At 40.7% G+C, this 27,291-nt stretch overlaps 2 protein-coding genes and 1 long non-coding RNA gene across 7 annotated transcripts; 1 reads left to right on the forward strand and 2 right to left on the reverse strand.

Moving 5' to 3' along the window:
- Positions 1-2,797: 2,797 nt before the first annotated feature.
- LOC145649458 (uncharacterized) lies at positions 2,798-5,328 on the reverse strand. The gene is made up of 2 exons (XR_014116587.1): positions 5,168-5,328; positions 2,798-3,988 (listed from the first exon to the last, which is right to left on the reverse strand). It is a non-coding gene; the product is annotated as an uncharacterized LOC145649458 (long non-coding RNA).
- gabrr1 (gamma-aminobutyric acid type A receptor subunit rho1) lies at positions 4,708-22,346 on the forward strand. 3 transcript variants are annotated; one of them, XM_027029929.3, is made up of 10 exons: positions 4,708-5,606; positions 10,962-11,012; positions 11,217-11,323; positions 14,225-14,292; positions 15,114-15,337; positions 17,286-17,368; positions 17,744-17,884; positions 18,646-18,798; positions 19,606-19,802; positions 20,292-22,346. In XM_027029929.3, the coding sequence occupies exons 1-10, from the start codon at positions 5,503-5,505 to the stop codon at positions 20,604-20,606; spliced, it is 1,443 nt and encodes a 480-aa protein (XP_026885730.2). In that variant the 5' UTR covers positions 4,708-5,502; the 3' UTR covers positions 20,607-22,346. The 3 variants fall into 3 exon arrangements, with proteins under 3 accessions (XP_026885730.2, XP_081551672.1, XP_081551673.1); XM_081695546.1 differs by having other exon boundaries at positions 4,709-5,606; positions 20,289-22,346; XM_081695547.1 differs by having other exon boundaries at positions 4,710-5,606; positions 10,926-11,012; positions 20,289-22,346.
- Positions 21,428-27,178, reverse strand: LOC113590002 (xaa-Arg dipeptidase). Of its 3 annotated transcripts, none has more exons than XM_027029932.3 (8): positions 25,976-26,711; positions 25,653-25,801; positions 24,949-25,091; positions 23,856-24,010; positions 23,227-23,347; positions 23,006-23,113; positions 22,381-22,596; positions 21,428-21,733 (listed from the first exon to the last, which is right to left on the reverse strand). In XM_027029932.3, the coding sequence occupies exons 1-7, from the start codon at positions 26,375-26,377 to the stop codon at positions 22,382-22,384; spliced, it is 1,293 nt and encodes a 430-aa protein (XP_026885733.2). In that variant the 5' UTR covers positions 26,378-26,711; the 3' UTR covers positions 21,428-21,733; position 22,381. The 3 variants fall into 3 exon arrangements, with proteins under 3 accessions (XP_026885733.2, XP_026885732.2, XP_081551675.1); XM_027029931.3 differs by lacking the exon at positions 21,428-21,733 and adding an exon at positions 26,764-27,178 and having other exon boundaries at positions 21,975-22,596; positions 25,976-26,402; XM_081695549.1 differs by lacking the exon at positions 21,428-21,733 and having other exon boundaries at positions 21,975-22,515; positions 25,976-26,714.
- Between the last annotated feature and the right edge of the window lie 113 nt (positions 27,179-27,291).

Below are 27,291 nucleotides of genomic sequence, written 5' to 3' on the forward strand. Positions count from 1 at the left end.
ATCTATCATTAATAGATATATCATATAATTCCACTAAAAGCCTTTGGCTTCAGATTAGCCAATTGGAGTTCATATCTATTATTTTACAAAAGTCTTCCGCTATTTAAATCTTGACTTGATTTGAAAAATTTGTGTTGTTTTTTCAGTCAAATGCCGCCATCTAGCGGTAGTAATTTAATGTTGGCGCAGAAGTACAACTGAACTATGAGCTGTTGCTCACGCGAAACACCTGGTGGTGCAATGACACTAAAAAATGTCTTTCCGCCTCGAGAACGTAATAGACAGAAACATTCAGGTTTCGTACTTAGTATGGTGTCTTTCAGTCATTTCTGAAATTAATATAAATATAACCGTAATTTGTTCAGTATAAACATTTTAGTGCGTGCAGTTATACTAGCGGAGATTTCAGGACCACGGACAATCTGTGTGTGTTGGTTGGGGGGGTCAGTTGGGAACAGCTGGGGCCGGTCAACCCTTAGTGCCATCACTCACAAGGTGAACTGTTGCACATACAGGCTAAACATACCAGCATTAACAACTCTGTACAGTCCACAAGCATGACAAACACGATAAATTCATTCATACGTTTATCTTATAAACCGCTTTATCCAATTAAGGGTGGCAGGAGGCTGGAGCATTCAAACATGATACATTTCGCCAAAAAATATTCCACTGATTTATGTGCATATTATTCCCTTATGAGCGTTTAAGGGAGTGCTGTCATTTATTGCATGCCATTGTAAAAATACTGATGTGCTTAGCAACAGGGATTCATTTGCATAGTGTTAACTGGTCTTGGCATACCAAAGAGCACAGAATGAGCTAATCTTTTGGCACTGGCTTCAAATAATTTTAAGGCCACTTACACAAAAATCAAAAGCTAAGTTTACTGTTCTGCAGGTATGATATTTTTCAATTTTATTTCATAAGTGCAAGTCACCTGGCTGCCATTATAGAACAGCTCAAATACTAACCAAAAACCCATTCCCTTGATAATAAGTAAAACAAGAAATAGGTTGCTTGCCATAGGCAACCCACATCAACAGCTGGCCTGAAGATGTCACATGGTCTGCTGCTAGCTCAGAGCTCAGGACCCAGGGAGAGACAGTAGCCACTTGATCTGTTACACTTTTGGATCCGAGAGCCCGAGATTGTTTGACTTTGTATATGAATTACTTGATTTTAGGATGGTTTGGGTTACTTGATTTTAGGATGGTTTGGGTCGAGAGCCCAATGCTGAAGGGACAGGGCCTGCATACAGAATTCCACTCTAACAGCATTTCCCAAGGCTTTGATAAAGGCCTTAGACACTCAAATTAAGAATGAGGAATCATTCGCGCATCATAGACTAAGAGAGTGTACCCACAGACTATAAACTGGATTTAGTGTGGTGTTTATTAATCCACAGACCATGAATGCTTATAAATTGTTACAAAATCCTCTTATTTACTTATTTACATTAGAGCATTTGTTTACTGAACCTTTAAAATGGTATACAAAGCACTGTCTGTGGAACAATGAACATGTGCTGTTTTAATTTATGTTAGTGTGGAAGTCACGTATATTTAGCACTAGTGACAAAGGGATTCACTTACAGCTAAACAATAAATATGATACTCACTTGCAATAGCAGTGCACTTGCGTCCGACCTCGACACATGCTGCAGTTATTTTAGAAGTAAATGCATTCTCAGTGTCACAGTCATGGCACCAGATATGACATCACTTTGTACTTGCAGCTGACACTCCACATAGGATTGTGTCTGTGTTCAGTGGGATGAGGAGCGCTACAAAGGATCTGGCAAACGGTTAAAGCCAGCTAATACACACCCTTCACCTCCACACACACACACACACACACACACACACACACACACACACACACACACACACACACACACACACACAAACTCTCTCTCACACACACACACAGACACACACACGTGTGCACACCAGTACATGGAGACGTGCACATCCACTCACACACACTCACTCACTCTCACACACACACACACACACACAAGTGCACACAAATACATGCACACACACTTGATCAAACAAAAAATATACAAGCCTGCAGATTAAAGAATCGTGTGAAAACCATGAGGGAAGTCAATATGCCATGGGGAATTAAGCCTTTTTCATGATTCCTTTCTGAAGAAGCACACAGAAATGAAGCAAGTGAAAAATCAGGAGAGATTATCAGTTTGAAGTTACACATTTATGGTATGGCTCAGAGTCTTCTATATTGCTCCAGTGTTACATTATATCACTCCACTATTACATCAAATAAATAAATATACAAAAATGGTGTTGTTCATAATGTGTTTATAATTTCAATACAAAACTACAGTCACCCCAACAAAAATATCTCTATATCTCACAAAATACATAAATATACATAAATTCATATATAGTGGCCTGTTCAACCCTGTCCCCAATAATAATTGGTTATTATCTATATTACATTTTATATTCTTGTTTGCAATACATTTGGGATAAAAACACTTGGAATGTCTTATCCATCCCTGGCAGTCTTCTACAGATATATCATGGCATCCAGCACTCATAGCAACAAGGAGGGACATTTGAGTATGTAGATGGTGGTCATACACCTTCCACATCCATAAGGAAAATAATTCCTCTCTGGGGTTCACAAATGGAGAGTGTAGTGGGTAGTCATTCGATTATAGCCTGCAAATTACCTCCTGACTACCATGGAGAGGTGTAATTAATGCTGGGCGATAAAGCAATCTTGAAACAGGATCGCAATAAAATGTATGTGGATAATGATGATACGCATTTGACATTTTTATTCGATAAGTATAGATTTAACAGTCTGTCAAAGCAGAAATAAATGTGACAACAGCCAGTCAGTCAGTTTTGAGTTGCACCTCAAAACACACACCTGTTTCCTGCAGTAAAGCATTGTCTGAATAAAGTTCTGAAAACTAGGAAAAAAATAAGTGGACCCAGCTAGTGGCATGAAAGTGAAAGTGAAATCATGATTTTCTCCAAAGCTGATGAAAGTGTTGCCAAAAAAGTTACCAAGATATCAGTTATATTGAAGTGGCTTGGATATCTGAAAAGCAGTGAAGCACAGAATAAGATTACCTGCAAAATAACCTATCATTGTTCGGTGCAAACCATGATGGGGAAAACAAAACATTTTTTACAAAGCGACCACACCCACAGTGTGAAATTGCGGCCCATGTTATACTGTCCACGTTAGGTGCGCTTAATGTACCAAAGCAACAATAAAACGTGTCGTCTTTTGTGGCCATTAACCCATATGAAAATCAATTTAAAAGAAGCAATGGCATAACAAGCACAATTTCAGTGATACGACATGCACACCCGTAGCATAATGACAATGTTAACAGTGTTTACATTTTGCACTTTTTACACAGATTTCTAACTTTAAAACATCTGAGCGATGTAAAACAAGTACATAATTTATATTACTTTATTTTGTTAAAATAAAGTATAAGGCAGATAAAGCATGTTTGCTCAGTTACATTTTTACATCATATTATTCTATTTGTTCACTGATAAACCATACTCAGACATTAGCAGGATGTTCTTCATGCTGGCAGTATTACTAAATTATATATCATGTTACATATCGATATTGATCAATATGGGGGGAAACAAATATCATGATCATATTTTTTTCCATATTGCCCAGCTCTAGGAGGAATGCTACATTTTTCCAAACAATTACAAATGTTGAGACCTTCTCTCTCATCTGAGTTCTGTCTTCTGCTGCCACAAGTCTTCCACAGAGGTACATCCATTAATGACGATACAGAATGATAAGCCTCTCCACAGTCTCTCTGTGGAGTCCTCAGCACACCTTGTGATGTTGCCATACCTCTGACCAGGAACACTGCTTGTTGCGCTTTTCCCATTTATATGCCAGGTTGAAATCAGACTCATTAAGAAATATAAATATGTGAGGTGTCCGTCCATTTTCAAATTCCACGATTCTTTGAGATACAAACAATATATATGTTAGATACAATACATTAGTCATGTATACTACGTATCTAAAATAGCTATTGTGCTCTGTCTGGTTTTATTCAGTGACAGCACTGTGTTGTAAAGGTGTCTTACCTAGTTATCGATACCTGACTTCTTATCGATACCTGACTTCTCTGACATACTCATTTGATGTTAGTTCAGGACTTCAGAAATAGTCAGACTTATAGATTGTACATTTGCAAACTCTGTACTGTCTGCTAATACTCTGTCCTGAATTTCTCTGATTTGGACAGTGTTGTCAGTGGTGACCAAATCAACAACTGCAGTTTTTTATTTAGCAATGAAAATTTGAGTTACTGAAAGTTACTGAACAAGCCACAGTTTAATCCACTTAGATCAGTGTACTGTAAACTGTGTGAAGAGTTTAGTCCACTTAGATCAGTGTAATATAAACTGTGTGAAGACTTTTAAACAAGCTAACATGAAACTGAGAAGTTTATGTAACTGACTGTAAAAAAAAAAAGTAAATAAAAAAATTGTAATTAAAAAAAGCCCCAAAACATAAACAACTCAAACTCCTAAGGTAATTATTTTTAAAACCCATACACACATTACACTACCCACTGAATTTTACTGAGATGGCAAAAAAAAACTATTTCCAGAACTATTCCTACCTTTAAAAGTTCACAGTCAAACGTTAACAGCGCCTGTAGGCAGATCAGTGTCCTCGCTGACTTAAACACCATTAATAGTCCAGTTTATGTATCATCGGAAGAGTACTGGAATGTGAAGACTTGCTGATCCTTTTGGGTGTTACGGAATGGTCAATATCATCATACATTTTCTCTTAGCATCCTACTTCTAAGGCGTTATTCATTTTTTAACTTCACCTTCTCAAGGAAATGTTTTCAGCGTTCACTGTTATCATGGCAAACGACACTTATTAAATACTTTTAAAATATTTATATTCCTACTTCGTTTCACTTGATGCTCAAGTGTTGCACTTTGACTACATTTGATAGGCTACATAGCTTCACAGTCTATTTCAAAGTACTCTAAATCAATTGGGGTTGAAGAGTAAAAACTTATCTGATGGGCAGTAGCGTAATACTGCGTAACGTTATGCTAAAGAAAGATGACAGGGGTCCGCCGGTGACGACAAACGTCCGTACGACGCATCTCACCTTGTAACTTGCGTAAACGCATCCACTTCACGCCTCAGAGAGGAGAGACCACGCCACAATATCCGCTTTTTTTGAGGACAGTTCATGCCGCCATCACCGTCTGACGTTCGGATTTATAGGTTTAGCCGAAATAGCTTCCACTGTGTAGAGATCAAACACCACTGAACTCTCTCTACGTGCGTGTGAATTAACGTGCTTGTGTTTGGAATAGTGCACTGATCGGCGGCTCCTTGGCATTATGTCGGGGAACCGTGAAGTCTGAAGTGGCGTGCGAGTTCATTAGTAGTACAGTTGGACTTTTGGACAGTTAATCCCTGCAGGTTGATGTGGGCACCATGCACGCGGATGTCCTCGTCTTGTTCTGCGTGTGGTTCCTCGGCGCGTGTGGCAGTTCATCTCGGCCCAGGGGACAGATGCTTCAGACCTACAGCCAAGTCAGGTACGCTAGCACTGCGTCGAGTCCACATATTTCTATGCCCTATGGGACAGTCGCTTTAAGTTTAAGTTTAAGATAGACCCTCTGTGCGTATTAAGCAGGCTGTGGAGTGATACCTGAAGGCGAAGGTTCACATGACCACGGCACTGATTAGTGAGTGAGTCAGAGAGAGAAGAAGTGTTACCAGTCAGACATGGTGCAATGTGTTGACCTAATTTATCCAGCACTGTTCCGCGTTTACATATCACAAGATGCATGGACGCGTTGCGAACAGAAAACACCCATATGGTCTATATCAGTAGCCATAAATCTAACAATAAATATATATCTAAAGTGAAAAACATAAATAAATATAGATAGATAGATAGATAGATAGATAGAATCAATCGAACAAGCAAAAACGAGACACTTAACAGTTGTCTCACTCCATCTCCCAGAGCGCTTTTACGCGCATTGTGAAGGCTCCTCAGATGGCAGCGAAATCACTCAGCCAAATAGCTGTGAAATGAAGGAAAATGTGCAAAACCCGTATACCCATAGTTGTGAGATCTTTATGTACATTTTTTATTACTCTCTATTATAACGGGGTGCAGTGTCCGCTACATCTAAACCATTAGGTCTGGTGTGAATGTAGTCTTTTCCGCTTTTTGCCTTAAATGTGACTTTTACTTATTTTGGTATGTAGTTTTCTTCTTCCGTCTATAAACCGGACCAAATCAAATTAGAATAACGTGTAAGTGAAAGTCTATGATCTGAAGTCATAAACCAGTGCTGGCAGCCGCACAATGTCACTGTATATTGTAATGCACATTGCCTTCAAAATTCGTAGTACTATCTTTATTGAAGACTTTTGTATTATTTATTGGGGTTTTTTTTGTTCAGTGACTTTGTTGTGTCTATCCAGACAGATTTATTTTCCCAAATAATTTCCTCAAACAATTTACTCAAATTTCCTCCAATAATTTCTTCACTACTTTAGACTTCAGTGCTGTATATACTGCTTGAAGTGGAATCCATTGGTTATCTCAACGCAAGGACGATGGTGTGTGATCTGGAGCCTGGATATCAAATGCCCCACTTTCTCTGATTATATAACTGTAATTCCACGAGTTAATTTCTAATTTGATTTATGTTACTGATTTATTTTACTGGCTGACTGCAACTGAGTTCTCTTAAATATGCTGTCTGTAATCTGCAGAAGGATCAGAACCTGCAGATGTATCATTTGCTAAATTTTAAGTACTGAGGAAACCTCAATTATACAGACACTGAGAAGCTGAAATGGAAATGCTTTGAACCTCCATGGGCCTAAACATCACAGTGTGTTAAATGAAGTGGTACAGAAAGTTTGAAAAGGAAGGTAGAAGAACTTTCAGGCATAATCTTTTTTTCATATATAAAAATAACTTGCAGTGCGGAGGTGAAAAATTCAGTCAGGATTCTGGTTTGAATGCCAGCTGTGTCACACGCCCACCCTAGCCTCAGGGTTCTATGAGACAACAGTTAAGCGTGCTCTTGTGAAGATGCCAGGGGTTCTTGCTTACCCACCACTGTACAAGGTCCTAGACAGTCAAGAGTCTGCAGTGTCACAGATATCGTGTGAGTAATTAGCATTCTCTTCAGAGACTGTGAAATATGAAACATGATATATGAAATTATGGATGTATCTGAGGAAGCACATGCTAATTAAACTCTGCCATCCCCAGCTGGTAATAGTGTCATGTGACAAGAGTAGACCTCTCGGGTCTCACACATTGGCTATGAGGCTCATGCAGTTTGCTCTGATCTCACAGTCTCATGCACAACTAATCAAATCTCACACATCACAAAAAGCTCTGCGGCAGTAGCTGACATAGTCCAGTTTATTGCTTTGACTGCCTTTGATTTGTTGATGTGGCGAGCGCAGATAAAAGCCGAAACCTGAAATGGTTTAGCCCCTTCCCCCGCGAAACCTAAAACCAATAAAATGTCCTGATGGCTAGATTAGCACTAACAAATAATTTAAGGGACCCCCCCCCCCCCCCCCCGCCCCCACAAAACGTTTAAGGGTGACCACTCTGACCTTGAGAGGTAGGAAGTGGACAAAAAAATAATACATAAGACAAAAAAATAATACTGTTGTTCTACCTCATTGCTCTTTCGTATAAGATTAATTTATCTTGAAAGAGCACAGTCCCCACGCTTGACAGCTAATGTACCTCATGGTTTTCAGTGTTCATCTTCTTTGGACTTCACTCAGCCCAAAGTGGAAAGATAAGGGTGGTATTTAGCTTGTGCACTCTGAATCAAGTTGTCGATTGCAATACATTCTTTGGGTTCCTTCTTTGTTTTTTGTGAGTTTGTAAGGGTTATTTGTTATTTCTTATTGTGGATTTCTAATCAAGTCAGCTGGTTATAGTTCTTTTTCTTACTGTTTTTAATTTTGTCATTCTATAAAAAATGGCATTTCATGAGGTTAATCAATTCCGAGGTTTTAGATATTGTCTAAGTTACAAAGTAAACCCTGGAATGGTTCTACCTGGTGCCAAACTTCTATTAGACAATCATACATATTTGATGCCACATTGTCTTCCTATCACACTGTGTTTTACTAATAAAATTCATTAGGCAGTATGAGAAATCATGTGATGGGCAAGAGAAGCTATAATCTACAGGTCTGCCATTTCACTTTCCTTCATTAGTGTACCAAGGATTTGAACCCATAGTCTTCAGCTAAGAGGTACCTGACACATTTACCACAGCTTGTGCCAGAATTCTGGGATTCTCTGAATACTTTCTAGGTTTTGCTGAACACTGCCATGAATATCATCTATACCCATGTTGGAATGATTCTTAATGCTGTAGAGGATGTTAAGGAGCAATCCACATGACAGAGAGCTGAGAGAGTGTTCAAGGGCCTGTCATACTACAGTATACCACTTCTAAGAGACTGTTATGCTCTGATATACAGCTGTTAATAACTTGTCCACTTTTTAGGGCTGCTTCTATGATGTAAAGGAGATCATAGTAAGAAGCACAGCATTCTGGGGTCTGTTAAAAAGATGCGTATGTGTCAAAGCTGCCTAAACTGAGAAATTTTACTAGTAAAATGGACAACTTACTAGTCCCAGTTGATCTGTTGAGCTATGCTAAGGTTATGGTGTTGGATAAATATCAGCTTTTTTAGTAACACATTATACGCCTTATTTCTTGTTGGCAACCCACACATATTGCCCACAAATACACACGCGCGCACAAATATCCCTCTGTCAGGCATTATTACATGTGCAACTGGTTACATTGCTAGGTGGCACTGGTTTAAATTCTTTGGTGCCCTTGGTATGCAGCTGTGTGCGTGTCTGTCACTCTGGATCACGTCTCGTGGTCTGCAGAGGACCTCTCTTGTTGTCACTCTTTATTTCCACATGTGGCTTTGGCCATGATGTGCTGGGGTAAATACAACTCTAGAATGTAAAAGGGGGGAAAAAAAACAAAAACCTTCATATACTACCATCCCAAGAGATATGCATGTCAAAACTCTAACACAGTCCACAAAATTCTGTGCGGGGTGTAATGCTTCAGTTTATTTACAGAATTGCCAAATCTGGTGAGACTACAATTTTGATTTAATTTAACTGAAAAACATTTTATCACTGCTTTCATCTACCAGGTCTTAGTGGTGTTTGGTCATCTTTTTGTTTGCAACAAATGTCTGGGAATAAGTTTTAGCTTCATTATGTACCACTTTCAAAGATGTTTCTGAACAATAATATATTTCAGGGACTTCCTTTGTTGCTTTAGAAGAAACAATTCTGGTCTGCATTGTTTGGTGTTTTGCAATTTTAGGCACACAAGTGTTAGAAGTGAGTAGTTTATATTTATGTTTGGTTCCTACCTTATCCTTATGTCACAGATGAATACAGATGAGGTCACAGAATATAGATGAGGTCAGTGATATATCAAATTATATGTGACCAAGCATTTTGCTCTTAGAGTGCTCAGTGTCCTTTCCTAGCTATGCATATTTATAACAGTGATGTAGGAAATGCAGGCTTTTTCGTGACAGCACAAGCCCGCATGCACTCCACTGCCACTGAGAATAGATATCAACATATTCAGACATAACACAAGTTTGTGGACAGCAAATTGGTCTAGTGCCAGGAACCAGTGACTAAAGCAGTCAAGATGACCATATTCTATTTTTGCATAATACCACTGTCATGTTTAGATGACATTTTTGTTCAACATACTTTGGTTTTTGGTGGAAGAAAAATATCACAAAAGGTTATAGGTCTCACCCATAAATTGTATAGCATAAAGTAAAATAGAAACTCCAATTATCTTTAATCAACTATGACCTTTAAAGGGTAATGGATTTTTATTCCACAGATAAACATTAATTGTGGGTGTCATTTTATTTCTTATATTTCTTATGAGACTGATACTTGTTTTACTGATTGAAAAAATGATTGCATGTTTAACTCAAACAAGCAGGTAAACTGGTAAACCTAAAATCTTTAATTAAATTTCAAATAGAAAGTTAACAGACTGTTCAATTAACTCCAGATATTTTAAGTTTTTTAAGTTTAAAGAACAAATGATGCTTGTAGATACAAGGTTGGTTCATACAGTCCACTTTGAGCAGATCAAAACTTTCGAATGAAAGTGCACAGCACGCATGTGTTCAGAGTTTGTACAGAAACTGGGAACTTGTTAATGAAATGCACAGTACACACACAATATTAGCATAAAATGAACTCTGTACACCAGCCTGGATAATCAAAAAGCAATTCAGGACACTGCATGTGTGATGTAAAAGACCAATAAACCACTGAAACATGAAAGGTTGGACTGAAAGGTAATACAAGTACTACAAGTATCGGATTACCTCATTTACGTTACTGCAGATCCATCCCCATAATGTTGAAAGTGAAGAAAGGATTACATTTTATTTATTTCAGTGTATCTGTATGGAGGGTCATATCAAAATTCCAGATTAAGGAATATTTATAGCGAAAGGGATTAATATGTCAAAAAACAATGAAATAAAGTAAAATGGCAGAATGCCACATGCCTCCAGAGAATCGCATGGGCTGAGCTAAGTCAGCTAGAAATAATGGATCTGCCTGCTACCATAGAGAGAGAGAGAGGAGGCTTTAGTCCAGGCTTTCAGTGTAACAGACTGTCAGGTCCACTTACAGTAATGGGACAAAACAGACCCTTTGCACAAATTTGGTAGAAAACAAAACAAAAAAAGCAAAACAAAATAATAATAATAATAATAATAATAATGTCAAGTAATCTCAAAATTACTGGGAGATTCTGAGAAACTGTTCTTCTTAGCTTAGTTGCAGTGATCTAATGATGGACTCCTTCCAGATCCCGAAGAGACACAACGAGAACAGACGGGGGAGGCCACAAATCTGGAAGGTAATTAAATACCTCATTACCTCTTACTCAAAGGCCCAAATTTACTGGGTGTAGATTTACATACTTCTCATTCTAAGCAAGTGAAAAAAGGATATTAAATGGTCAATGGGGTTTTGTTGTTGGTTATAGTTGCTGCTGCAGTTTGGATTTGATTCTGCATTACTGTTTGGTTTTTATTTGTGCATTACAACCTCTGTCCTGAAGTCCCGTTCTGAAGAGGAGTCCTGACATCACAAAGTCCTCGGTTACCAAGTCAGAGCAGCTCCTAAGAATAGAGAACCACGACTTCACTATGAGGCCTGGATTCGGAGGTAGGTCTGGAGTCCTGGCTTCATCATCCGGCAACCTGTCTGACGGGCGAATAGCACTGAGGAGGTAGAGCACTGCAGCGCTTACCCTTGGCAGTTGATGCGTGAGAGATACACAGCTGTGTAAAAGTCACCAATGCATTATTGCCGTACATTTACATGCTTGTCTCACCTCCTGCTGGCTATTTTGGAGGTGCGTCACGAAAACACAAGCAGGTGTGTTGAACCACCGGGTGATGCTACACTGACAGCAGTTCGTAAATAGATACAGTGGCTGGCTACAGGTGTAGTGGAGGAAGCGCATGCTAGCCTTCACCCTCCCACATGGTGATGCTGTGTGATGGGGCAGAGTTAGCTAGCCACTGGGGGTATTGGAGACTACTAACACTAGGAGAAAACTGGTAAAATAATTTTTAAAAGTTCACCTATCCACAGGAAGTGTGTGGAGAGATGTCAAATCCTATGACACAAACATACCTGGTCAACTATCCAGTTAACCATCCAGTTTTAACATCATATGTTAAATTTCTTTTTAAATTCTGGGAACATGAAATTAGAGATTTAAAAATTTTTTTTTAACAAATTCCAGGCGCACAGACATCTTCAGACACCATCATTTCAAACACCTTCATCCATGCCCAATTTTTTAATTTTATCTGTGTATCCATACAAAGTCCTGAAAATTACAAGAAAACCTGAAACATCAATGATAATCCACTCCTCCATTTTGTCACATTACCAGTTTCAGTTTGTGGCTTGACCTGACATCACAAAATGCACCGTGCGATGCTGATTGGCTGCCGCCCAGTGAAACTCACTTCTCATTTGCATAAAGTTGAGAAAGGCGACTGCTGAGCATGTACTGTTGGGGAGGGACACCATTTTTAGCACATAATTTATGTTGGCATGGCAGGGACATGAGTGGATGTAGCGCTAGGTGTGGGTGTTAACTGCTGAGTGGAGAGAGAAAACAATCAAAAATATGTAAACAAAAGCAGCATGTGTTTAGAAACCGAGCACTGAGGAAGGACTAGAGGATGGCCAACACAAGCCAAGCATGAGGACAGGTATGGCTGTAGACTTTACCTGCTCAAGTGCCCTGGTGCAAATGTACCCAGCTAGAAATGATGGCGAGTGTATATACTGCTGCAACTGGGAGTACAAGCATTCAGCTTTGTAAAAGGTTAAAAAAAAAAAAAATGTATACATTGGTCACACACTCCAACTCGTTTCCCTAGAATGTTAACCCATCCTGGCAAATATATCAGACTCAGTTAGTGTAACCATTAGTGTTCACACACAATGCTCAGATTCTAAAGACACTTGGCAGACACAGCTAGGTAAACAGCGAGTCTCATAGTGGGCGTTCAGTGATGAAAAAACCCATCAGTTTTTATCCTGAATGGTAGGATTCCAGCCTGCAGGGCAGGTGTGATTAACTATGGACAAATGGCAGCCAATTGCAGCCCAGTTCTTTACAAACGTGTCTCGCTAATCTTCAGGGTCCTTATGTCGAAAGCTGGATTGCTGGAAGGATGCAAATATGGAGGTCCAGAGTGTAAACAGGAAAACCAGTGTGAACAGAAAATATGAAATACACTTCAGATTCTTTTAGAGGAGATCCCACTAAAAAAGGTAGCATGCGTATAAAGAGTATTTGGATGTCTTTGTCAACTCTCCCAAATTACAGTTTTAATTTTCAAAATTAGATTATAAAACATGTAAAATAGTAGTGCTCTGATATACAGTATAATCTACTAATCATTAGAATGCTCTTTTTTTTAACCCTCTTATATATTACTCTTATATTTTCCACCATTTTAGTCATAACCAGTTTCCCAGTGTGGCATCTTAGGTCTTCCCCCCCCCCCCCAGTCATATACACATCAGTGGCTACTCTGATGCAATATATAACGATTCACGGCTGGGATTGTGCTTTGAAACTGTTCGCCTCCACCCTTTTGCTGTTTGTAGTTTTTACTGTCATGATCTATCTGGGTGTGCGATGTCTTCTGCCCCACTGAGTGCACTTTAACATTTCACTAGGAGGAACTCGTGTCATTGACTGTCAAATGTGTGACTCCTCTGTACAGAAGCATGGCACTTCCTTTCTTTGTACTCAAACTGTTTGGATTTGCTGGGGTAGGCGCAATGTGTGCAGCATGGGATTATGGGACGCTTCTCATACCGTTCTGGATTATGGTGACTGATGTTTGCATCAAAATCCTCAGTCACTTACGTCCATATTGCTCTGCCCCGCCTCAACTCAGAAGAGCAGTGCGGATGAGTGTTGCCTGTCGGATATCAGGCTGGTGTTTCTGAAGGGCACCTCTGCTGAGTTTCGCCCTTTGCTGATAACACACCTTGTGTTCTGTGGAATACAGAGTCAAGCGTAATAGAGCTGCATTAAGAGTGTGATGGCATGCAAAAACCCTCGCAGTGAAGTCCATAAGCCTAATTCACCATGACACAACATCCTGCGCAGTTCATACGGCAGGAGCCACTGGGCATTCAGCAGGGCGATTTATCATGGCCACTGCATGGCTGCTCAGGAGCGCTGTGACCTAATTGCGTCCCTGTGCGCCAGAGATGTGCTGAGAACTCATAGGGCAAATAGAATTGCATAAATAATGGAGATTTCCAAATCCACCCCTCTGCTGAATCCATCCACCTGGACTCTGGACTTGAAGCATGCTGTTTTGATATATTAACATATGCAAACCTTTTTTTAATGAGAAAAAGTGATAACTTTAGAGAGAGAATTTTTTTAAAACAAACAAACTTGATCATAAAAACATCACTGGCGTAATTTAAAAAGGAATGAATGCTTTCATTCAGGGTTTTTTTTTTTTATTATTCTTATGGTAATAAATTGCAGAAATCATACTTTTCCATTCATTTCAGGCCCAGCTATACCTGTGGGTGTGGATGTCCAAGTGGAGAGCCTGGATACCATTTCTGAAGTGGACATGGTAACAGAATCTATTCTCTCTCTTTCCTTATTTATTTATTGAGAGAGTCCCCTTCTAAGAATAGTGAAAGAATAGCACTTTTGCTATCAGCAAATTGAATTTTAGAGCTTTGCTGAGTCTTTTATGGTCAGCCCCAGGTGGTATAATGATTCAGGGCAGGACCCTGGCTCAGTGTAGGAGAACGTCAGAAAGAGCATGGTCATTGACTGCCCTCAGGGCCCTGTTTATTTAGTACAGGAGAACAAAAGGTTAATAAGGAGGCTCATATTAAACAATTAATATCACCTGTCTCGGTATACTTGCCTACACCCTTCTCCATGGCAGCCAAAATTATGCTATCAAATGATGAGCCTGGATACCCATCACAAACCATGTTATTAGAATGCCTGATAGGTGTGCACTTAGATCTCAGGGGCACTGCTGGCATAGTACTTTTAAGTGGTGATGAACCACTCTCAGCCCAGAAGTGACACTAACGTGTAAAAACGCCCAGCAGCACTGCTGTGCCTGACACGGTCGTACAAACTTGACTCCCAAAACCACTCCACTATCATGGCAGTGTTAATGCTGCGCTGTGAATGTCTTCCTGTCTGATTCATTTGAGTCAGCAGTGATCCTGTTGTGAGAAACTGACCATGATAAATAGTGTAGAGGATGGCTGACAAACTCTGCTTGCCAGCAGTTAGGCTGCAGTCTTAGGTTTAGCCTACAAGAAATTCAATCAGTGAGGCATACCTGTGGCCAGTAAGATTAGATGCATGGTGGGTGTTGCTATGGTAGCAGATAGCTGGTGTAGTGTAATGGCAGGTGTTGTGTCCCAGGACTTCACCATGACCCTGTACCTGAGGCACTACTGGAAGGACGAGCGGCTCTCTTTCCCCAGCAGCACCAACAAGAGCATGACCTTTGACAGCCGCCTGGTGAAGAAGATCTGGGTGCCCGACATGTTCTTCGTCCACTCCAAGCGCTCCTTCATCCATGATACGACCACTGACAACGTCATGCTCAGGGTCTACCCCGATGGGAAAGTTCTGTACAGCGTCAGGTGAGCTGGACTCGAAAGTGCTCCCTCTGCTGAGGATATGCTAAAGTGCAGGTGCCAGTCCTGCGCTGAACTCAAGTATGGCACTTGTGTTAAATTGTCAGTCATAGCTAAACTAAGGGGGGGGGGGGGGTTGGTTGGGGTAGCAGAAGCAAAAGTTATTTTAAGCAAATAATACAGTTGCTTGAGAAACCACTCAGGACTTCACTCTGACTACTGGTTCAAGACCTGCCTGGAATAATGTTCTGCTGTTGGCCAGAATAATGTTTCTGGAAACGAACAGGGAGTGTGTTTTTTAAAGCCTGGCTTTCTTTTGTTGTGGATTCTGGCATTGTCTGGTGGTATGTGCATCCCAACCCCCTTTGAAAGTGTGTCAGTAATGATCAGAGTGCTGAAATCAGAGACTATAATCCTAGCACTCTTTTTTTTCACACAGAAGCATGTTTTTTTCAAGTGCTTGGGTTGGCGGTGGATTCAATGCGCCCCCTTGTGGTGGTTACACACTACTAAGCAAAAAACATTACGAACAACATTGGTGCTCTTTAGAAATGTCTTTCAATATGCACAAGTAACTATGATATATTATAAAAAGCGTACAGTGTTTCTTTGGGGCAGATTTAGTGATTTTGGGGCCATAGGTGAAACACCCCCCTTGCCTTAGTCACTAGATGGTTTTTCCTGCAGTTTTACCATCATCTGTCTACACTCGTGATGTGTCATTCTGGCTCTTTTAAGTGAACAATGGGAGCAGTGAAGAGCAGAGGTTTCATTGTTGTTGTTGTTGTTGTTGTTGTTGTTTTCATTTTTGTTTTTGCTTGTTTGTTTTTTGAAGTGAAACTGTCAAGTAACCCCCTTGCTTAAAGCCTCAAATGAAACTTAAGACATTTAGACATCGAAAGAGACGTGTTGTAATCTGAACTTTAGCACTAGCATTATGTACAGTGTGCAGTGTCTGTGTGGCAGTACTCTATTCTGAATGAAAACTACTAGCTAATCTCAGGCCAAATGTGACAAATGTCTTTCCTTCCTCCTTGTGCATTTCACTGTACTACTCAGATGTTTTTATATATGGCAACACAGAAAAGCACTTTCATCACATCCTATGCACACTGTAGCAATCATTTATTTGCTTACACGGAGCAGACCTTTTAAACAAGATTATGGGTGGTGCTGCAATAAAAATACTAAACATAATTGCTACAGTACAAGCTTTAAAAAATATTCAGATCTGTTTAAGAATAGGTTAACATCAGCACATAATCTCATTGTGTTTGTCCCTGGGCTCATGGGGACCTTAGGAGACTGCCTTGTCTCATTTAATGTAAGTAATATTTGAGTCCTTATTACACACACAGCATTACACTAAGCACCCCTGCAGAGCCCATATCAATGAAATCTCTGCCATACAAGCAAGGATTGAAGGGTGAAATGCAGTGCCATCTCCCCTAATCCTGCTTCTCTTCTGAGCTCGGATTATGGGCATATGGAGGAGGAGCCATGCCAGTGAGCGTTTGGGCCAGATGCCAAGCTGCCTCATTGCTGGATGGTGAATCTTTGGCACATGATGCAATATGTGTGCCCTGTCTGCTCACAGTAAACATGTTTGCTTTTATATATCTAGCCTGTGCTGAGGACTCATGAGCTGCAAGGACAGCCGCGGTGGACTGTGTTCACTGAGACGCATGTTGTACTACTCTAACGCATGACAAAGTGCTTGCTAAAGAGCTTCTAAATTCAACAGATATGCGTAGGAGTAAATTATGTATTTCTTACCACCTTCGCCTGACAAGAGTTAAAGCTGTCAGAGAAAGCTGTGTCTGTTTTTTGTCCTGGTGGGAGCTTGCCATTTTCACTTTCTTTTCTGAGGTCCATTGGGAAAAAAAAAAAAATCATAGCTCAGTTTTCTAATGTGTGTGTGTGTGCCTGCCTGCCTGTGTGTGTATGTTCTCAGGGTCACCGTGACAGCTATGTGTAACATGGACCTTAGCCACTTCCCTCTTGATACTCAGACATGCTCACTGGAGATCGAGAGCTGTGAGTCACAGATAAATCCTCACCAGCTACTAGTTATTACATCAGTTAATACATCATTACTCCAAACCAACCAACTAATGAAGCACCTTGCTAATTAACTAATTGGTCTAACTACTTCAGTGATGTTTCCAAAGTATGGTCATTAGTTTGAAAAAAACAAACAAATCAGAGCTGTCTTTTCTTCCAAAGTGTCAGGTCTTTGTAAACCCACAACTGAGTGAAACTCAAATTTCACACACCTATACTCAATTTACTGTAATTAAACAGGCTTGCATGTATTGTATTGTCAATTTAACACCGTAATGTTAACCATTTGTAATTGTTCAAGAAGAATTAAATTTTGAGGTTTTTGACCAACTGTGAGCCACTCCACAGATGCCTACACTGATGATGATCTGATGCTGTACTGGAAGAAAGGGAACGACTCACTGAAGACGGACGACAAGATCTCGCTCTCACAGTTCCTCATTCAGGAGTTTCACACCACCACCAAACTGGCCTTCTACAGCAGTACAGGTTTGGTTTCCTCCGTCTATAAAACACAGTGACACGTCACCAGCAGCATCTCATGCAGTACAGTATCATTAATAAATATGGTGCAACTCTGCAGCGTAAAGTTTCTCTAGGAAAGGAGTTAATCGTATCTGCTGTGACGGAATGCTGTGGAAGGCTAAATTTGTCTTAAAAGGTTTCTCTAAAAATGCTAATCTCAACAGCTGACTGCTATGTAGAGTTGAAGGTGTTATGGTAAACAACAAGATCAGAATTAACCAGCTCAAACAGTTAACCAAATTGTCCTGGATAGTTAGCGACTTTACAATAATGAGCAAGTCATTGACATTGACATTCATCCCACAAGATCATTATATATAAAATGCATCACATCAGTAAATATTGTCTATATAGGAAATGTAATTGTGTGTTTGGTCAAGTCTCTTTAGTCCTCTAATCTGTGATTATTATGTACTTATGAAGTTCAACCTTTACCAATATGTACTAACATATGTACTTTGCCTTTTTCACGGTGAGACTGTCCTCATTTTTATATAATATTCTACGATTTGCTAAAAATCAACATGCTCCAGATGGTTAAAGGTGTGCTCTTTATACACTGGTTAATGCACATTGCTTAAGTTTCAATCGTTTAAATCCTAATACAGGACAATACTAACTTAACTCAGTCACTTCATATTTTAAGTGATTTTGTTATGTTTCTTTTTTTTTACTTTATACACTGGTTAATGCACATTTCTGTTTGGCTGCTTGCTGTCCTCCAGGCTGGTACAACCGTCTCTACATCAACTTCACCCTGCGGCGACACATCTTCTTCTTCCTCCTGCAGACCTACTTCCCCGCCACGCTCATGGTCATGCTGTCCTGGGTCTCCTTCTGGATCGACCGCCGCGCCGTCCCCGCCAGGGTCCCTCTCGGTGAGTCACACCGTTCTCCACAAGCAGTTGCAATATTGCGCTTTTGGTCCTGGAGGATCTAGGAGTTGCTGGGTTTGTGGGACCTTCTGTACCGCATCGTCTGCTGTGACACTGTGCTGCACTTTTCGTGACTTTCATTATCTAAAAGCTTTCCTTTGATATTTTAGTAATGGCTGGATGTGAGCATCATGCTTCTGTGCAGTGCAGGCTTCAGGCTGCCACACGTTGCATTCCACACACTTTCCTCTTTCTGCATATAAAGCTTTCTGTCATAAGTGCATAAGACTCTCTCCCAGAACTGTACAGGCCTATATATATATATATACACAAGATCATGGACCATACACAAGAAATGGACCAAACTCAGAATTGCATAATATTAAATCTCAACAGCAAAAGATGGAGAATTTAACACCCAGACATGTGTTTGAAATTTATATTAAAACATTTCAATCTTTTCATGATTTTATTTTTCCCTGTTTCTAGCATTTGCCCCTATTAGTTCATTGCAGGATGAGCGGTGATAAGAAAATGATGGCACATTTATTTAGTTCTTGTTCGTTTTCTGATCAATGCGTTGTTGTATGTGCATATTGGCTATTTATCATTTTCTGCTTTACTAGCATTGATACCTACTTAGTCCGTATGTTGAGAGACAAAAGCTACAGACACTAGATACAAACAGCAGATGATTCAGACTCTGGATAGCTCTCTTATGCATAAATGCATAAATGCATAGAGGCACGCAGCTTCATTATCTCTTTGCTGTGCATCTATCAAGCGTTTGCGATGCTGCCGTCTCCACAGGCATCACCACCGTTCTCACCATGTCAACCATCATCACCGGGGTGAACGCCTCCATGCCTCGCGTGTCCTACATCAAGGCTGTGGACATCTACCTGTGGGTCAGCTTCGTCTTCGTCTTCCTCTCCGTCCTGGAGTATGCGGCGGTGAACTACCTGTCCACCTTGCATGACCGCAAGGAGAGGAACCTCAGAGAGCAGGTGAGCTGAGGGCCACGGGGCCCCAGCTGGCTCAGGGACCAACTACATTGCGGTGCATTATTTGTTTGAAACTCTCATCACCTCAGAGGGTACTAAAATAAGGCCTGAGATGTGTATATTTGGAGGCCACTTCTATAGTCACATAGTGTGCATGGTCCACATGGTTGATGGTTTACATGGTTAATTTACTGTAAATCTGTGGGAATAGCTTGGACTTTATAAATAGTATTTATTAGAATTTATTTGAATTTATTTGAACCTACCCTGTGACTTGTTTTGGAACCATTGTCGCTAGCAGAGACAGCCGTCATGCAGTAGAATGGTTATTGCATAAATATGAATGAATTTCTGAATACAGCAACTGTTTTAATGTTTTTTTAATGAGGACATGTTCCCTGGCAGCTGATCATTTCACTCTTAAATTCTACTCTTAAGTACTCTTTTGTGAGCACTGTAGGCATGCAGTAAGACCCTTACCTATCCCAGCAGCCGCAGTGCACGTGTGTGGTGACTCACTCGGGTCAGGCAATGATGAGCAGCACCTACAGCGAGATGGATGCCATGACGACCAGCCACTATGGCACGCCGGAGCGCAATGGGGAGAAGCATGAGCGTATCCTGGTGCAGCTGGCAATGGACAGCGAGCGGAATGCCCATGTTGGTGCTGGCGCTGGTGGCAACGGCGGCAGCCGTGCCTATCGTAGCATCTGGATTGACACGCATGCCATAGACAAGTACTCGCGGGTCATCTTCCCAATTGCATACATGATCTTCAATATCATATACTGGTCGATCTACTCCTAACAGCTGCCGATGCTACTGGGGGTAGTGGGCAAGGATGCTCTGGAACTTCTGGAGGTCTTGGTGTTTGGTAAGGGTGGCTCTGATGAAGGACTGAGTGTTTTTCCCATGATGGGCCTGATCTGAGCAACCTTAGCAGGGGACCCAGAGACCTGCTGTGCAATTTTTCACTGTCAGGTTACACAGTGAAAATAAAGGATGTGGAGTTTTGCATTCCCCATTCTGAAAGTTGCACGTGGGACAGATGAGTGTATAGTTATCTTCTTTTAGTTGTAGACTGTCTTCACATTGCAATGCAGCAGGAGACCACTATTCAGGTGTTTGCAATGCAGAGCTATTCTACTTTGTGTTTAAGCAATTGTAAATCTGTACATTTGTGCAAGGCATTCTGTGTAGAGTCAATAGAAACGTACTATTGTGCAAAAACTGAGGAGGAGCTTAGTCTGTTTGAGAGGGTTTTATCGTGAGTCCATGTTCATGCAGCTCTCAAGACAGAGGTGTAACCAAAGCTAATCCCAGTTTAGTCTGCTTGTGATTTTGCCCCATCGCAGTCACCATCCACAGAAACAGCATAGTATGAGAAAACTAATCTGTTGTGGAAAAGTGGAGAAATATGTTTCAGTACTTGTTGAATTATTTGTTGCAACATTTGATGTGTTGTGAAGATGTCCATAAACTCTTAGGTAAAGGCTTACGACCCGTCATGTGTGCAATCATAAGCCCTATTTTATGTAAAAAAAAATGACAAATAGAGCAGCTAGAAACTCTTTCAAACCTCTGTCGTTGTAATGCATCTGAAGATAGTAAAAAAGCAGTACCAAATATACATTGACCAGACACTTTATTAGGAACACGTACCTTGCACCTACACCACTGTGTTGCTAATAGGCACACAGTAGAGGTGCAAAATCGTAACCTGCTGCCACGGTGTGACATGTCACTGTTGTCCCTGACCGCCTGATGATTGCTGTGCAGATATTTCTTGGGTGTTGGACCAGCAGTGACAGTGGCACAGTAGTTGCATGGCATTGCGAACTGTAGCTGGTGTAAATATATTGGGCACAGAAGTGTTGGTGTCACTGCTGAGTTTAGAAAGATTGCCACCCAAAAATGTCCAGCGAACAGTAGCCCTATGGTGGAAGAAAACGAATATCAAGTGTGCTATAACCTCTAACTATACACCATTAAGATTCTTATAAAAAGGATGTGTTTCTAATATAGGGGTAGGGGTGTATGGTTTATTTATATCTGTGAATACACTAAGCAAAATATACTGTGGCTTCCTTTGAAAAATGTCTTTGTTATATTCTTTATTATTATCCCTGCATGAATTTGGCCCCCTTAAACAAAGTATCAATGCATATATACATATTGGTGTTACAGAATTAAAACTTTATTGGAGATTTAAATCAGTTGTGTGAAATCAGGAAACAGCTTTTGTATTTTTGCCTTTCTTATATACTCTTCTCTGGCTCAGTAAAATAACAAGTGCATTTGGTATTTGCTCTTGATATGCATGAACAACGTTCTATATGATTATATGATTATACAACATTAACCGAATTAAATTGACATTCATTCTTTGCTTTCTACTGTAATAATATTTTCTCTATGTGCATCAAACTTGCTGGCTCTAATTGTCACATTTTTATTTTGCCTGCTATTAACAACACACAAAAATATTCAGTTGCATTAAGAACCATTTTACTGCAGAGACCAAGGGGATGGGTGAATGCAGGCTAAGAGGAAGAAAAGCCAGTGCTCCTAAATGCTGCACCTTAGGATTCGGCAGGTGGCTGAACCGGGCATTTGCGTGGCTGCCGCTTGTCTAGACCTTGGCGCAGGGCTCTCAAGCTTCTTTCCACGCCACTTGTGGCCTCTGTGAACTCCTGCCGGATGCTGGCCAGGACCCCTGGTTGGAAGAGCACATCCACGGCTGTCATGGCCATGGCTTTGGCGGCACGCAGGGTAAAGAACTGAGCTTCCATCGCACCTGAGAGCACCATGGCACAGACAGTATTATACACCAAGGGCAAGATATGAAAGTGAGATGAATTTTATTTTAGAAAGAAGGCAACTAAGAATAAAAGGCTCCAGGTAATGTGTTACTGCTCTAAAATGTGCCCCACAATATCCACTTCAATTTCTGACCTTAAAACTGTTGCACTGTAACTAGATTAGAGGTTTGGGTTTTGTTTTGTTTTAATCACAAACAATGGCTCTGGATCCACACCATATAATAATCCAAAACAGATGATTTTCAAATCTTTTTGCTTTGTTTAAACTTGTATTAGTTGTCTTGAGGCATTTTAATAATCTGCACTCTCCTACTAGAGGTGCTGGGACACACATAATATTATGCTGGCAGGGGGCGTTGTTTCCTACTTTTTTTTCAGACTCACCAGAAGCAGCTGTGTATTCTTCAGTATGACTCAATGCATTGGATCCGATGTAGAAATAAGGGTGAATCCCTGGGACAGCAAAGGTAACGTTGCCAAAATCTGTAGAGCCTAAAATTACAGTGAAATTAAATGCCATTTTGTCTTTGACAAGTTATCTCACTCAAAAGAGAAGCATGTCCATAAGTTACCATAAATTGCCACAAGTTGCCTTATTTTCTTACCAGAGGAATCTTCTGTGACAAACTTCATACCAAGAACTTTTCCATTCTCCTCATACAGGTCTTCCAGAGTCTGGAGCCTCAGGATTTCATAATATTCGTTCTTTGCAAACTGAAGCTCAACCTTCAAGACACATGTTCCAAACTAGCTACTTTAATTCAAGGTGCAGTACAGTTGTTATTACGTTCCCCCTATGTAACTGCTATTTGTCCATATCTGACAGTTTTGTCTTTTTTGTTGATGTTATTACAGCATTTATGTGTAATTATTTACTAAATACAATCAAAAATCACAGTGATGTCTGTGGTTTTCATACAAGGATTCCATCCAGTTCGTTGTGCCCTCTCAGTGCTTGTTGAACAACAACAAGAAGAAATGATAACAAAACTACCCACGTTTGTGTATCCACGTGTTAACATAGGAGATCGTAGCCAAAAGTGTAAAGAGCACTTGCAGTGAATAGGTTATTCCTCACTCTGATAGAAGAGTATTTTCTATTTACATGGTCAAACAAGAGAGCGACAAGCATACCGCACTAACCGACCCACTGATCTAATTATAATATAGAACTAAATAATATAGAACTATATAATATAAAAACTAATGTTTTATTATGGATTGGTGAACAGACCTCACAGCCTGTTGCCATGGCAGCAGCTCGAAAGCAGGCTTCGGCTTTGCCTTTGATAGTAGCAAGGTCTTGGTGGGTGGGGGTGCGTAAATAATACTCCAGCTCGCTGTAGTCAGGTATTATGTTGGGTTTCACACCCCCATGTTTTATGATGCCTAAGGGAGAGACGAAAGTTTAGAAATGCACATCTGCAATGTCTAAGCGAGCTGCCTAACTAGCATTTAACATTTTCTCAAAGAATGTCACTCTGAATCAAGTCATGTTTGTTTTTCAAATAAAAAGACTGAAACCACTTATTTATAGGTTACACAATCTCAAATAACTATAAGGGTAAAGGGTAAATATAATCTATTTGTGAATGATTTCACATATCAGGTCATGCCCAAAGAAGGTGAAATAACATGGCTAATGACAAAGTATACTGGGCTAAGGGTTCATGCCACCCTCCAACATCCACAGAAACCCTGTCACCACCTCTGAGTCAGATGGTCCGATTCAGCACTCCAGACAGCAAGCAGCAAGGTTAACACACACACACACACACACACTCTCTCTCTCTCTGTCTCTCTCACTGGCTAGCAGGAAAAAACTGAATTGCGAAATCTTTCAATCGTGAAATCTTTCACAATTCAGGGAGGTTGCTTTAAGCCTTCTTTCCTCTTTCTACGTGATCAGTTTCTGACGTTATGTGCACTGCTGTTATATTGTACTTACTTTCACTTTCGATATTTGAGGCCTTCACGAGCCAGTTACAGACAAAATTATAACTGATTTTTGTTTTTTGAAAATCAGCCTGATCGCTTTGATCCAGTGTTCTCTCATCTAAGTGAACATCTTTTGAATGAATAAACTTTAGAAAACTCCGAAGTTTGCAGGAATTACAGGTGGCCCAAGTCATTGCATCATGGATATAGACGAAATAATTTAGAATTACTAACCCTAGATTAACTTCACTGCGGTACTTACCTAATTTTCTAATTTATATCGTATTTTACAGGCGAGTTGCTTGCAGCGCAACGGTTTGTACATTTGGAGATTATTAACATCCTTTCAGATTAGCAGGTATGCTTAACCTCCCACTGCCGTTGCTCACCGTGCATCCTCCAGTCCGGCCGAAACTGCTGGCGGAGCACCGAGAGGTTACTGTAGGCCAGCACGGCTGCATCCAGTGCATTCACGCCCTCCCAGGGATACGCGGCAGCGTGAGATGCACGTCCATGGTACCTCACCACTACGCTGTAGAGTAATACGTGACACCAGTTACGACGCCGAAATGCTGAGATAACCAAGTTCTACGCAAACCCGCCGACTCGTGAGCGCTAGATATTTAAACATGTGACTGGGTTAGTTGCGCTCAAATCATCGAACACCGAACATGCCGGATTTGGCGCCAGACTCCTTTCATCTGTAATAGTTGTAACTCCTTCACAAAAGCACCTCTGCCGCACTAATGCCTACGTAGGGCTGCTTTTCCTGTAATCTATTCTGGGAGCAGATCACTCACTGCAGCACCGTGATAGCACTGGCATGCAGGCTGAAAGTGGAGCCTCACTCCCGGTACTGGATCACAACTTATCCCAAAAACAAACAAGGCGTTTGTTTACAATGTCTGCGAGTCAAAGGGAATAGTACATTGAAAGATTTCAAAACTAGCCCATAATATTAAACTAACCCACAACACAGAAATAACACAATTAATACATATTAGAGAAATAACATTTCTACACATGGGCCTAAGTAAAATTTAAAATGGTAGTTGGGGTGAATGTAACATTCGCAGTGTGTAGTCGAGCGTACTCATGTACGGCCACAGTTGGGAGATAAGTAGCGTCCTCCTGAGAGGGGTGCACCATTAATACGACATCCAGGCCCTCAAAGGCCCCATCCTGCAACATATCAATCTTTCCGCCTCCATCTTCTTCGGCTGGGGTCCCCAGAACAGTCACCTGACAGTTCAACAATTGCCCATTACTATACACTCTGTACATTTTCTTCTAACATGCACATTTCATAATTAAATATGTATAACAATGATACAAATATATTTTAATATTACTTATAATATAGTGCACCATATTTGTGCATTTATCAGTGTGAAGATTTTATCTACAAAGGCGCACCTTTACATGCATGGGGCATTCTGGAATGCTTTCCACAGCGGCCTTGAGGCCGACAGCTGCAGCAACTCCAGCCTCTGCTATCAGGTTGTGGCCGCAGGCGTGTCCTATTCCGGGAAGAGCGTCATACTCACACAGGAATCCGATGTTTACTGTAGGGCTGCCATCTTTACCACCCACTCTTTCCCATGAGGCGCGAAAGGCAGTTTCAAGTTTAAATCGTGGCTCGACGCTCCATCCAGATTCTTCTTTGAAAAAACAGACCAGTGTGTCGTGAGCCTGTTTCTCTTCATATGCTAGCTCGGGGCAACGCCATATGTCTGATCCTAACTGATGAAGCTTGTCTTTTGCTTCGTCAATGGCACTGCAGACCTGCTGCTTCAATGCTTGGATATTCCCAGACATTTCTTCTTGCAAGGTGCTGCTTACACTTCAACGAACAAGAAAAAAATGAACCCAAGATGACAAAAGGTCAATGAGCAGTTCTTGAGATTGCTCAAGTTTATAGGTCAGTAAATCGATTACAACACAATGATCATAAATGCCTAAGCAAACTCTGATAAGATAGTCCTCAGCAGTGGGGGCTGACTACTGTCAGTAATGTGAGCTGTTGCCACTAGCTGGGCATTGTGGGCAGTGGAGTCTGATGGACTGCATACCATATCTCAGGGTCATCAAAAATTTAAGTAGATTAACAATACTGAAACAAACCATTCCTTGTTGCTGTCCTGTAATGAGTGGGAAATACATAAATAGAAGTTGAAATAACATCTTATTAATGGAAAGGGTACCTGATTTAAAGCAGGTAGTGGTGAAGGGGTTTCCGTTTGTCCACATTAGAATAGTTGGGCAGGAGAGCAAAGATCCAGCCTCTGGTTCAACTTATCTGATTTGTTCATTATTAAAGCACTTCATGCGCTGAATCAGGATTCCAGGGCTGGCACATGACAGCTCTGCCATAGGTAGAGTGCTAATCCAGTCAAGACATTGTAAACTGGAGCAGGGCAGAATATTATGCAACAGTGCACCACTGCGTTGGCAGTACCTGGGTGTTGTATAATCTTATGTCTGTAGTAGAACACCACTCCACAACAGCATTCTGGGGAAGAGCAAAGCACAAAGCGCTTTGATAACTAATGGGAATGGACTGAAGCTCAATGCTGCATAACTGCTGCAAATGGTGTAATATTATGTCACTTCCTAATTAAAGCCACTCTTTTATCCTCCTGTCTTAGCAGAGCACATATAGGTATTTGATAGTAGGAAGAGCCAACAAGAAAAATTGTAAAAAAAAAAAAAAAAAAAAAAGCCAAACAATT

Source organism: Electrophorus electricus, chromosome 2 (genome assembly GCF_041902795.1).
Source record: "Electrophorus electricus isolate QZ-2024a chromosome 2, ASM4190279v1, whole genome shotgun sequence".
NCBI classification, from domain to species: Eukaryota; Metazoa; Chordata; class Actinopteri; order Gymnotiformes; family Gymnotidae; genus Electrophorus; species Electrophorus electricus.